Source organism: Anser brachyrhynchus (genome assembly GCF_964034855.1).
Source record: "Anser brachyrhynchus genome assembly, chromosome: 3".
Lineage (NCBI taxonomy): Eukaryota > Metazoa > Chordata > Aves > Anseriformes > Anatidae > Anser > Anser brachyrhynchus.
The window spans coordinates 84,402,716-84,416,663 of NC_137696.1; the positions used below are offsets into that span (position 1 = coordinate 84,402,716).

At 33.5% G+C, this 13,948-nt stretch overlaps 1 protein-coding gene across 4 annotated transcripts in view; it reads left to right on the forward strand.

The window, feature by feature from the left end:
- LOC308193161 (uncharacterized protein) overlaps window positions 1-13,948 on the forward strand; it is a 53,621-nt gene that overhangs the window by 15,507 nt on the left and 24,166 nt on the right. For 3 of the 4 annotated variants that reach the window (XM_080587449.1, XM_080587451.1, XM_080587450.1), the window contains 2 exons: window positions 6,549-6,634; window positions 11,198-11,319. In XM_080587449.1, the coding sequence (XP_080443575.1) occupies window positions 6,549-6,634; window positions 11,198-11,319 (208 nt within the window). Of the gene's footprint in view, window positions 1-6,548; window positions 6,635-11,197; window positions 12,479-13,948 lie in introns of those variants that run through there. The other variant, XR_013949426.1, reaches the window with a different exon arrangement.

The following is a 13,948-nucleotide window of genomic DNA, read 5'->3' on the forward strand; positions in this document are numbered from 1 at the left end:
AGCTGTTCTGTGCACATGGGAGGGGATATGGAATTGCTTAGGAATAAGGGATACAGACTCATAGGAAAAGTGGTTTCATTAATTCTGCTAGCTTCTAAACACAGTAGTAATGAGGTCAGATCTCTTAAATGGGCAAATGCACATTGTAAGGTGGTTATAACAATTCCACCTTATACATATTTATATCTCTATATGCAAGTACAGATGTATGTATGCATATCTGTACATGTACATATGCATATATGTTTAAGCATATATATATATATATGCACACATACATGCAAATGTGGATATGTACTTCTAATAGAAAAGGTGCCAGTAGATGGCACTCAAGAATGTATATAACTGACGGTTTTGTTGGCTGCCTTTTCATGAAGAAATCAGTAAGAAATCTAATCAGATTCTTATAACAGTGATGGTCTCCACCCCAGACAAATGCAAATTGTCTATGTGAAACTAATTAAATGATTCCCTAACCTCCAAAAAGGCTTTCTCTGCATTGTCTAGGGAGGATTTGCATGTACTAGATCTTGGGTAGGACAATTGTTGAACACTATGACTGCCTCCAAAGTAGTATATAAAAAGTTTCAGTTTGTTTGCTTTTTTTGTCTCTGACAACACCTGTCCCAGTATGTAGATTCACTATCAAGCTAAACTTTTGTATTGACTGAGTAAAGGTGGCTGCATCCACCTGTCTGATATAAGCTGACTAAACCAGGCCAGCCATCATCTGTACTGGACATAGCCTGGGAGAAGAATAGTTCACTCAACACAAAACCATAAGAACTGTGCTAATAGTTTACATAGACAACCTAGTCCTTGGGACTGTGTAGTTTGCTTAGCTTTTGTTAAGTGACATATCTGCAACAGAAGTAATGAAAACACTTGGTATGATTGCACTGACATCAGGACAAACTAAGTGGAACTTGTTCCTGTAAAAATAGATTTGAGAGAAAGTTGTAACAGCAGAAGGAAATTTTTCATCTTTATTAATGCTGCTAGTCTAGAAAAAAAATAAATAAATTGCCTACAAGCAGGACAGGCATACTCCACTGCACTTAGACTTCAGTCTTGGCACCCCGATCAGCATGTCCGCATGTCAAAATAAGACCCAGGTCTACATCACTCTTCTATATCCCCAGACTCTCCTTGGAAAAAAATCTGAGAACAGAGATGTGAATTGAAACATAGCACGCATGCGCACAGACACACACACACACAAAAGGAAAGAAAAGAAATGAGAATCACCTATCGTCACTGAAAGAGAGAAGCTTGAGAAATCAATAATGAAAAATTACAAGCAGACTGCAAAAGCACTGGGACCATGGCCTTGGAAAGATCCCATGTTAAACCACACACTGGACAGAAGTGGTTTGAAGCCACAAGCAAAGAAACACTAGTGTTTTGTTTTGATTTGTTTTATTTATTTATTTATTTATTTATTTATTTCTCCAGTGTTCAGGTAAACATTCATTTTTTTCTCCAAGAACAAATAGCTTTTCTGATACCCGATTTTGTTATCAAACTTCCTCTCCTATGAGATATTCCTTTTCAAGTCTAAAGGAGAAATATCAGTAGTGTCTAGCCTTGGGTCTGGAAGGCCAAGGAAGATAGGTATCTATGTTACAAGTTGTTTCCTCCAAGGTCTGCAGGTTTATACTTCTCTCATTCAACCTTAAAAAGAAACAAAACAAAACAAACAAACAACAACAACAAAAAACTTAGTGGCTCTCAATTTGGGATCACAGGCTTTCAAAAGGCTTGCAGAAAAGCAAATTTCTTCTTCTGGCTTGAAATTGCTCCTGGTCAAGCTTATGTTCACTCTACTCTCTGTCCCCCTTCATTTTCCTAACAAAGGCCTTGTTTCATTATCTAAATATTATGGAGTATCAAATTAATTGTCAGATGCATCGTTCTAACTTACACAAATAGCTTCATTCATAAACACATCATGAATACACAGCACACACATGCAGAGAGGAAACTGCATATATATCCCACAATATAAAACAATTGGATCAGCCACCACAGTTTTCCTTAAAGAATATTTTCACCAGTCAAACATTTTAAACAGTCAAAAAGAAATAAAGCCTCCAACTTGAATAAAACTTTGTCTGAAAGGCTACAGAGAAGTCAGAAAATGAGTGATGCTGACTTCTTGCCAATTAAGACGTCTCTGTTTTTTAACAAATGAAATAAATTCATAGGTATGCTATGCTCAGAGTCAACTGTCATTCCTGATCTAGTTTTCACACATTATTTTTCCTGCTTTTCCTCAGCTGTAATGAAAAGACTAGTAGAATAAATTGAGAGAAAAGGAGAGGTAAGTCTGTTGAGAGTCTCTCTAATGACTGCTTACTGCAGGATCTTTACATGATAGCTTAATTAACAAGCTAGGGTATATATCTGCTATCGTTAATGTGTACTTATTTAGACTTTTATGTATACTCACACAAGTACCTCTGAACACAGCTTTTAAGGTATAAGGGTGTTTTGTTGTTGTTTTTCCAGATGTTTTCCCTCTAATTCTCTTAGCAATCAGCTAACCCTATTTATATAAGTCTATAAAAGGCTGCTGTATTCTGTTGTAATATGCCACCTGAGAGAAACCTCCTTGAAGTTTGGTAGGGTTTAATAAAAAAACTAGTTAGTAAAGGCAAAATCCCAGAAAGAACTAATGCCAACAAGTCTCTTCAGTTACAGGGGAGTTCTCCCTTTGCAGCACAGACACGTGGCACTCCTAAAAGCTCTAACTGGTTCAATAGATTCCTGTTTCTTGCTACATTTCCTGTTCAGTCATACTTATTTAAGAAATGCTATTTTAGATTTGTAGGGGTTATACAGCCATTGCATAAATTACTTAGACATCTTTATGTAAAACAGAAGGGTTTATTTTCTTTCTTATTTGAAACTAAAGAATTTCACTGTTCTCCCTCAGTCCATGGAGAAAATCATTTAAACTTTTTTTTTAAGAAAAGAGCATGACTTTATAACATTCTATAATGTATAACCTATTATAAAGAATAATGTACTTTGTTGAACAAGGACTGAGTTATGTATATACTGAAAATTAGTCATATGCTTATATTTTCTGATGAGTCTCCTGTCATTAGAAATAATTAAAATAGGCTACACAAATAAGAATGACAATGTTATTATGATAGAAATCTCTAAAGATTATCATGGAATTGGGTGCATAAATGAACATGAAAAGCATCTCACCTTCCTCCCAGAATTCTCTAATTCCATATTTAATCAGATTGGACCAGGTTTTTCCACGTATGACTGCTTCATGCATAGGTTGTATAACAGATGAATAGCATAAGCAAATATTAGCTAAAGTCAACTTTTTCTTTAAGACAAGAGGCAGTTGTGGTACAATATCAGTAATCTGATCATACTTTGGATGGCAATGAGTCAGCTGAGCAGTCACAAGACAAAAACCATTGGCATAAAATGCATTATTTTTATTTTAAACATAATTTAAGCTATTTGCAAAATAATTTGCAAAATAATTCAAAGACCAACTAACGACTCTGAGGACCAGCTGATATAAGCAGCTGAGTCCTATTAACGACACTTGAGCCACATCATTTTGCACATTTTGTGTATTGAGAAAAGTGACTGCTGAACATATTTGTTTTGACCAAGTCTTTGGTAGTAACTTATTTGATGACATACTTTATGAAGCAGTATTACAAGAAATAAACTATCCTGTGCAAATTCCAGCTATACCACTTTCAATACTTGAGATATTTTATTGATATACCTAAACAAACGAACAAAACCAAAACAAACAAACGAACAAAACCAAAACAAACAAACAAACAACAACAAAAAAAACTACCCTGCCTTTTGCATGTATACTGTATGTTTTACCACCAAGCTAGTTCAGGTTTAAGGGACAAAGCTTACCAGGATTTTTAATTTTTTTTTTCCTTAGGCTGTATCTGCATTAGTAACTATAAACCTGTGAAAAGACTGCTGTGTTCTTATTGAAAGCAAAGTTGCAATCCAAAGCAGGTCAAAAGAAAGGGGCACCTAACACAGAACATAGCTTCCAGAGATCATAGCTAAGAAAGAGAAACGCCCATCAGTAGTGCTCTTGCTAATGACAAGCTGAACCAAGGTGAAAGGTTCCTTTCAAGCAAGAACTAGGAGGAGGGGCAGTGAAATAAATACAGTGGCACATGCTTGCCTGAAGAGTTTTCTCTTGCTCAGCCCTGATACCTCTCCATCAATCATGGCATTACATTCTAATTCCTAAGACACATTTCCTGTCATCTGAAAAGATCAAAAGGGAGGCTTGCTCAGGGACAAGGGAACATGTTAATTGCAATCCCAACCTTTTGTTTGTAAATCCTTTGCAAGGTTCCAATTGAAGCAAATTAATTAAATTGGTTCTCACAGAATGACATTTATTCTACTTATGTTTCTTTCCTTTTTTTTTTTTTTCTTTTTTCTCTCTCTCTTTTTTAATTTCTTAAAAGAAACATATATTGTAGTATTTTAGGCAGCCAGCATTTCAAGGATATGAATATGATCTTGAAGCATTATGATTACAGAGCACTGGGAATCTACATGTATTTTCTCTCATATGAGAACAGCATTAACATTTCACTTATTTAATCTCCCAATAGAATTGTGAAGGCATCATTTATAAGAATTGTATAGGTAGTATAGGAAGAAGAGAGGATTGATTGATTCATGAGGGAAAATCATATTTCTTTCATGCATATTCCTAAATTACTTGACACACATTTGCTTATATTTGAAGGCTATACATGAAAGAAAGCTGATAGCTGAGCTTGAATAAAATATATTTCAAGGTGGAACTGGGAGAATTACTAAGGAGAAAGTGACAGCTGAGGTTCAGAGTACAACAGATGTTGTATATGCAAGCAAAAAAATGCACCAAATTTACGCCAAACTTAACTTTATAATCCAATACGATCTCATTAAACACACTTATTTCCGTTTCAGACTGGTTTACTGAAGCTTAGCTTAAGCCATTTCCTCTAAGTGTGTTCCCAGTTGACTTACACTATGTCTATCTTAAAGACTTGACTCAAATAGCCAAGGTATGGGAGTGAATTTAAGCTCACACATCTAAGCTGGCATAAATCCCCACTATAGATTCTTTTGTACCAGCAAAAATGCATTTACTTTGAGCTTTACTTGATTTACTTCAAGACAGTAAATTTGTTACATTGATACAAAGGTTCAGTCTGATAACGGTTCCATTAGGATCACTTTACTAATTTACTGTTTGGTATTTTTATAATGGTAAAGTGTTTTTATATAGATCCTTCTGAATATTAAATTGAACTAAACCTGATTTAAACCCAAAATAAGAGCATCATCCCAGCTATGTAAAAAGATTATTATTATTAATAATAATAATAATAATAATAATAATAATAAATGAAATAAAGAATCTTGTGCCATAGGGAAATGAAAGGAATTTGTTAATTCTGATATATACCATTTAACCAAGGAAAACATTTTCTGATGGCAAAAGACGAAAGTATTAAACCTGACTTTGGAGTTAAGTAACAGTGAAAGCCATATTCAAGGCTGTCAAAAATCCTGGACTGGGACTGTCCCTGAAGTTGATACAGCTGATATATGAAGTTAATATATAGACAATGTGGAATATCTGCATATTGATATGAGGTTCTTTCTTCTTTTACAGATACGATGATATATTTACATTTAACTTTGAATCTCATGAAGAAGTGGATTTGCTCAGTGTTTTAAGTAGGCGTCAAAATGGAACACATGAAAATTCATTTTTAACGTCTATTTCCAAGCAAAAATTTGGAAAAAGGAGATAAAAATGGTCTTGAGGGGAACACAGATGATTTGGGAGTTTAAAGGTCTTTAAAAAGAAAAAAAAATACTTTAAATAAGATTTTAAAATAACAGCCTTGTTACTCTCCTACTAATAGTAGTGTTGCACGAACCAATCTAACATCTTTAAATCAAAGAAAAATAAGCATTGCCTTCATACTTAGATTCTTATATGGAAACAATGTTTATTTCTATACTAGTTTCCAGTTCCCAAGGTCCTCCTGGAGGTCTTTTCAAAGATTGTATAAGATTTGCTGTTTTATATTTTTCTGGTATTGAAATAAATGTTATCAATATGATTAGTAGTCCAGAAGACTCACAACTGAGCTTCTTTAGAGCTCTTATGAATATTGATTTTATATTGATTTTCTTACTATTTGTCTCAAATCATCCCCATCAAAAAGATAAAAAAATTTTTTTTTGCAAGTACTTCTCTTACTTTTTTTTTTTTTTAGTGAAAATAAATACAAGAATCAAGTAGTTTGACTGTAATGTTCTCCTTTTGTGCTTTTTCATACCGTGATCATTATGAGCTCTTAGAAGTCTGTGCTTCTGAAGTGTTTGAAAATATTTTCTATTATTAGCTTTATTATTATACTATTAGTAAGTCACTTTTTTTATATATTTCTGTGGCCTGCCTTATCGTGATTGTATATGTAACTTTTCAGAACTGATATTCTTTTCTTCTTTATCAGAAGATATTTTCTCTTTCTGATGGAGGTCTTTCTAGTTGAATATTTCACTTCAGGGGGAGATGCAGACCACAGAGAGAGAGTCCAAAGTAAGTAGAAAGAATCACTAGAAGACTAGAAGGAATAAAACAAAGGAAACTGAAAAAGTCACAGGAAAATAAATAAGTAAATAAAAGTAAAGAATACCAAGTGGGAATATTCAATGCAATTGTCAAATATACAAGAGGCTACTGCAAGAGGAAAGTACTTTGTATTCGTTGTCCATGGTGGTTAAAACAGGTAGCAATAGACTTCAACAACAGCAAGAGAATTTCAGGCTGGGTGGAAAGGAAAACTTTCTAAGGCAATGATAACGAATCTCAGAACTAAGTTATATGTGGAGGCTGTGTCCAGCATTGGAGGTCTTTCGGAACAATAAAGAAATGCATACAATGTACATCATAGAATAGCTGATTCCGACTTGGCTGGGGGGCATGTTAAATAATAATCTGAGGCCTCTTTTAGACCCATTGTTCTCAGATTTTATTATTCATAATTCCCTTTATTCTGAGTTTCTAGCAAGCTGGCTTATGGCATCTCTTTTTCGAGCGTATTTATTTTTGCCATATATAGTGCCTGTAATTTGGCAAATTTAAACTTTATGGAACCTGTTTAGCTTTGCAAAAGTGCATGTTAATTAACTCACATGTTTATATAATTATTCCTTAAAAATATAAAGCTATTTTTGGCCTTTTTCATCCATGATATGTACATTTGCCTAAGCTTATCCTCTAAAACAGAGTGGATTTTCTAAGTTAATTCAGTTTGAATATTTTATTTACTTTATTAAAACAACAACAACAATAATAATAATAGTAACAACAACATATGAGAAAGCTTTATTTTGGATGAATTAACATATTAAGAATCTATACCACAGTCGTTTGAGGAGGTAATGACACTTAGATATCAGTATGATACATCCTTGTGTCAGTATTCCCATCACCAATCTTTTAAACTCAAAAAGGTTGACTTTTTGTAAAAGGTGGCATGTGTACTTTCATAATGCAAGAGATACCATGGAGCTCTTTACAGCAGGCAGAATAAATCAGCCACTGGAGGTGTAATTTTCAAATGTAAATTCATTTTATTGTGCCTAATGTAATTTCCTTTTATTGGGTATAATGTATAACTGCCAACCCTTTCCTGATAAAGATTCTTTTTTTTTTTTTTTTTGTCATCTTAATACATAATAGGTTCCAGTGTCTCTTTTAGAAATAGTAAAATGCAGAATCCATTTTATTTCCCATTTCTTTACAAAGGGGTGAAAATAAACAGATATTTTCACAAAGTGAAACATATATTCTTGACATAACAGTTTTCTCTCCCACAAAGTGACTTTGGAATAGATGAAATAGACTACAGAAAATTTTTTTAAATTAACAGGAGTAACAAACAAGGACATTCAACTATTTCTAAATGATTCAAAGAACACTACAACCTATTTTTGAAGTTGTGCAGATGAAGCATCTCAGAAAGTCTTCTAAAAATACATATCCCAGAGTAGATTCTTTGTGTTTCAGCATCAGATTTTTAAGGATCTTTGGGAGTGATTCAATTTACATAACTCTTGGCACCAGCAGTATAGAGATGTACCTCCAAGCTTTACATTTTGGTCTCCTTTTTTTCCAAATAAAGGCAGTCAGTCCTTCTAGGAAGTAGTTAACCTGGCTTATATTAAGTGGCTATTATAGGAGAAGAACTATTCTCAAAAAGTGTCTGCCTATTTCTGATGATGAAAAAATAAGACTTCACAATTAGCTCAGAAATGGGTACATAAACATTTCTGATGTTTGTATTTATTAAATTAACTTCCTTTTTTATGATGTATTATACTATGGTTTTAATAACATGGCTTTATATCGGGCCTAAATAATCCATCCAGCAGATCACTTTGAAGATGCTAGGTGTCTAGTTCCAAGCTCCATGAAATACATTAAATGGAGCCAGACATGACAATGCACATTTTTAATTTTGGTCTTTATTGTTTAGAATCAGCACAGTTTAATAGATTTGCTTTGCCAGTGAGCCCCAAGATCTGCACAGCTGTATATGAAATGCACATATGTGAACTTCATTAGTGAAACATTGGTAGGAGGCTGAATATTTAATCTTCCACTAAATGGCTTTACATGGATCTTTGAACTATATATCTAATTTGGGAGTTGAGGTTTGCAAACCTAAATGGTCATGCCATGAGTACCATCTACTCTCTAAAAACCAGGCCCCATCTCAAACTGAGTTTGTCCTAGCAGTGGTATCTGAAATGGAACTAGACAAAAGAGAATCCACTTACTAACTACAGATGATATAAATTGCTTTCAGATCTTTAGGTGATTGAATGACATACAGCCCTAAACCTGAATCTAGATGTCAAATGTAGCAAATAGTAGATACATCAACTCTTCCCCTTAACAGCCACTAAAACGTCACCCATTTTATACACTAATTTTAGGATGAGATGAACTGAAGTACTGCTATTTTCCTGTTAGCTATTTAGAGCATACAAAGAGTTAGTTTAGATGAAGAGCTTTTTAAGGAGCCTTTTAAGGGAGGAAGGGTGGATGAATCCCATTTTCAGTAATCACTTGACTCTTGAAATTGAGCCTATGATCAGGTTCTATAAGACTATATAAGCAGGGGATTCTTTTCGGAGAATGTGACAGATAAACAGAAACAGCCACTGTGACTCCTTTCAGTCCTTAACCCAATCAGAGTATTAAGTAGCAAGAGTGTGGAAAAAAACAAAAAAACGAGGTTTCACTCTCTATGGTAACCATGCAAAGCAAAGCAATCACAGGTTATTCTGTGCTGCACTTAATATTTTACTTAAATTTCATGAAAAAGTTTATATTCCTATCTGGAAAGATTTTAACAACTTTCTTACTTCCTTGGAGCTCCACCCAAAATGCCATGTAGTAGCTCTAAATAGCTCCATTTCAAGGGACCATGACAATTAAGAAAAGGCAGAGTGATTGCTTAAGCTGTTTTGAAATATTGGCTTGCTGCCTACACAAAACTAAACAAAGGCTTACTCTGGCTTTTAGGTCAGACCAATACAAGCCAAGCTTGAGCTCTGATTTGCCCCATACAAGGAAATATAATGGAGTGGAAGCAGCAGCTACTTAATATAGGAGTTAAAATTACCCGTGACTGAAGTGAGCACATCAATCAAAAGTTTTGGCATGTAATGAGCTAGAGAAACTGGTGTGGTAGGTTTGGGGGCAGGAAAAAGCTTCACTCTGTATTCAGCAGTTTCCAATTTACCATGACATCCCTTTGCATAAACCACCCGACTTCCAGCAGGTGGATTTTACAGGCATTGTGCTGCCAGCACAAAGATGGATCAAGTGAGAGCATTCAAAACAGCTTCCTGTTTTGTATTCTTCATATCAGGACTCCATGAAGTCTGCCAAAATTCTTAACATTTTTAGAAGCTAGATTATGAAATAATTAAAGGACCAGAAAATCAAGATGAAAATGTGTCAGCATTAATTCATTGCACAAGCAAAAGTTCTTTCCTTCTGTCCCTGGAAAAATAATAAAATAAAATAAAATAAAATAAAATAAAATAAAATAAAATAAAATAAAATAAAATAAAATAAAATAAAATAAAATAAAATAAATAAAATAAAATGAAATAAAATGAAATGAAATAAAATAAAATAAAATAAAATAAAATAAAATAAAATAAAATAAAATAAAATAAAATAAAATAAAATAAAATAAAAGTAGCTATATTAAAATGTATCAGAGAAAAATAATCTTTCTGAGGTGTCTTCCTAATGCATGCATGTCATTCAGAGTTCATTGCAGTAACAAATAGCATATCCTCTTTCACCACCTGAATGCTTTTGGATTTATTATTCCTGTCTTGATCTTTTAGGGAAAGATACTGACATGTTTACATGTCTGAAATTATTAGCTAAAAATTCTCTCCTAAAAATATAATGATCGCAAAAGTGCATTTGGGAAGAGATCAGATGTATGTTATGACACTTTTCTATAAATGTCTTCTAGGCATCTATATATAGGGGATCAAATTCTTCTTTCAGACTCCCACATGGCAGTGCAGGTTGTATAGGAAAACCTTAAAATCATCTTAGAGAAGATCATAGGCAGTGCAGGGCTTTAGGGTATGCTTCTGTGTTAGCACATTGGAAGCCCTGTGTTCTCTGAAATTTTCCTTTTTATTTTATTTTTTCTTAACAGGACATCCTAAGGCTTAAAAGCAGACCATGCACTTACTGTTTCTACCCTGTTTAAAAAAAAAAAAAAAAAAAAAAGAGAGAGAGAGAGAGAGAGAGAGAGAAATTTAGTTGTATGTTGCTAACAATGTTAAAACATTGAAGGAGTGTTAAATTTGACTCTGATTGATGCTACAGGACCCCTAACCTACCCAACTGGATGTTCACTCTGAATCAGAGCAAAGTGTATAACACAGATGCTCTTATAATTGCTCTACATTAGAAAAATCTAGTGTTCAATGGTCCTGCAATTTCAAGCTCCTTGGAACAATGGTCTGATTAAAGGATACACTGGTCTGTGTATTTAGATATTAAACATTACAGACTAGAAACAGTTAATTTGAAATTGTTTTCCTTTTTTCTTAGTTATGCCCACTCCAGGACACCAGTTTCAGCCAGGACAGGAGCTAGATAAGGTGGAAGAGAAGGAAGATGAGAAGGAAAACTGCAGACCTACAAGAACTACAGGAGCAGACACACTTTTGCAGGTTGATAGTTAACTTTAATGAGTATGTTGTCCAGAAGCTGAAAAGTAAACAAAGAATGTTAAACTAAAACCAGAATATAACTTCAAGAATGTTTTACTTGATCTGGACACATAATTGTTAGCTGGGGAAAATAAACAAACAAACAAACTAGGTGAAATCTAGGCCCCAGTAAATGTTTGCCATCAGTTTCTGTGGAGGTAGGATTTTCCCTCATCTTTTCCTCATCAGTGTATTGCTGGAAATTTTCTCTCTCTTGTTCCTTTCTAACACAACAATGCAAATCTCAGCACACAAGAGACAAATGTCTCCTTACAATTTCAGCAGACTCTCCACACTCTTGTTCTTCTGTCATCATCTCATCTGTTCCTCTTCTCCCCGCAAACAAATTGTTTATGAACCTTTTTCTCTTCATTAAAAATGCTTTCAGTAGCAGGCTTGAAAGAAAAGGTCTTCATCAGCCATTTAGTTTACCATAGTGAAAGCAGAAGCCAGGGTTAATATTTTTAGAAGTGCAGAATTTTAAAGTAATAACAATATTAAAAATCAGACAATCTTTTTGTCTTCTTGTTTTGCTTTCAAAATTATCCTTTTTGTTCGGTCAGAGAAAAGTTAAAAAGGTATATCTTCATTAAAGAGCATGTGTTTTAAGTCTGGCACTCAATTGACACGTAATGGCTTTAGATCAAGATGATTCTTTCAGCTTTTTATTTTTTTTATTTATTTTATTTTATTTTATTTTATTATTTTATTTTATTTTATTATTTTATTTTATTTTATTTTATTTTATTTTATTTTATTTTATTTTTTTGACTGACTAAACCTACAACCCAAGCCCTCATCTATCTCCTTCTCCACCTTTAATGGGATAAAATGTTCTGAGCTAAAGCCAAAAAATGTTTTGAATTTAATCTGTGATATTGTCTCTCAGTGTCTTGTTTTAAGGCTTGACAGCAATTTGTTGTTCTGCATATTTCATGCAACTTAAAATGGAATCAAGATATTCCATTAATATAGAAAAAAAAAAAAAGAATAATGAAGCTATTATATCTGCAATTAAAACCCAATCTAACAAAAGTATTTCCAGGGAGATATATCAAATATTCATTCCTTGCATCAGAATTTGTAATTTCTTTTCTTTTAAAGAATATGACAAATTATGATAAACATTCCAAAAGGTATTTCCAAATTTTAAAAGAAGTTTAGTATGTTTTAAAATTCCTAAATTATTCCTTAATGACTTAGGTTCCTCAACCTTTGTATACAGTATGTTCATTTTAAAATTGTTTTCACAGTTCATTGGCTTTACTGAAAGGGGGGGGGGGGGGGGGGGAAGGAGTTTATGGATGAGCTCTTTGGAAAGGAGTACAAGCTGCCTGCATTAAATGTCAAAATCAAGAAAGAAAAAAAAGTTTAATGACAAATGAAAATATAATTAAAGAAGGGTAATAATGCTACAATTAAGATTTTAAAAGAAAATCTCTCAGACAAGGCAAGTTGGTTAAACCAGGACCTGATTTTCTCTAAATGAAAACAAGATGGAATGCTTATTTTCCCTACTAGCCAGGGATAATGCCTCTTTAAGCTAAAGGAATTAAATGTCTGTTTTTATCCGTCTTTTCCCCCTGCAGTACATAATCACTGCCTGTCACACTTTGATGTCATAATCATCCACTGAACCTTCACTGTTAAAGAGTAAATCTGCTTAACTGAAAAAAAAATAATGCACCAAGACACTTGCTTTTTTTATTGCCTCAGTGGCAATAGTGCTGAATTAGAGGCTCACTAACAGCACTAATGTCACTCTGGCCTTACTGAAGGCAAAAGCACATTTTTAAAACTTAACCAGTTTAAATAATAACAATAAATGTTTGCTACTAAGTAAGCATAAAGAGTCCTTTCTTGTATATAGTACATGTGAGCAGCATGACCTCAGTATCAAATTGTACTTCACAATATCTTTTTGCAACCATTTTTCGACACAAGGAAGACATCTAAACCTTGGTATAGATTTCATCTGTGAATGAAATGCTCTTTTATGTATTTAGTTTTTTCAAAAAGATTGGTTTACATTTGGAACAACTGGTTCAAAATGAAGACAGTATTCAGTTCACTTCTGGAACAAAGTTGAAAGTTGTTATCCATTTGATGTTGTATTATATTCTTAATTCCAAGTGAAAGTGTTAGTTTTAGTTTAAAATTTTCTCTTATTTATTTGCACCACTCTTAATTTTCTGTTGTTTTTCTTTTTTTTTTCAATTCCTGTCCAGTTTTTATCTAACCTACTGAAGCACTTAACATATGATTCATTGTGTTACTCTGCTAAGATTAATTACAATAATCAATGAAGATACAGGACTTTCTTATTTCCAGTAATTGTTGACATTCTCCTGCTGGACAACATACTGTTTGGTCAGCTATTGTAAGGAGAAAAAATGAAATCAAAGAGAGAGAATAAAGAAGAATGAGACAGCCTGTTCTCAGTATCAGTAGCCAACATGCTTTGTTTTGTATCTTTTCCTTTTTATTCTGTAGGGTTCCCATAAGTCAGTTCCAATTTCCCTTAAAAAACAGCTTCTCAGTGTAAAAGTAAAGCTGAGTGTTAGCATCAAACCTCAGGAAATCACCTCTG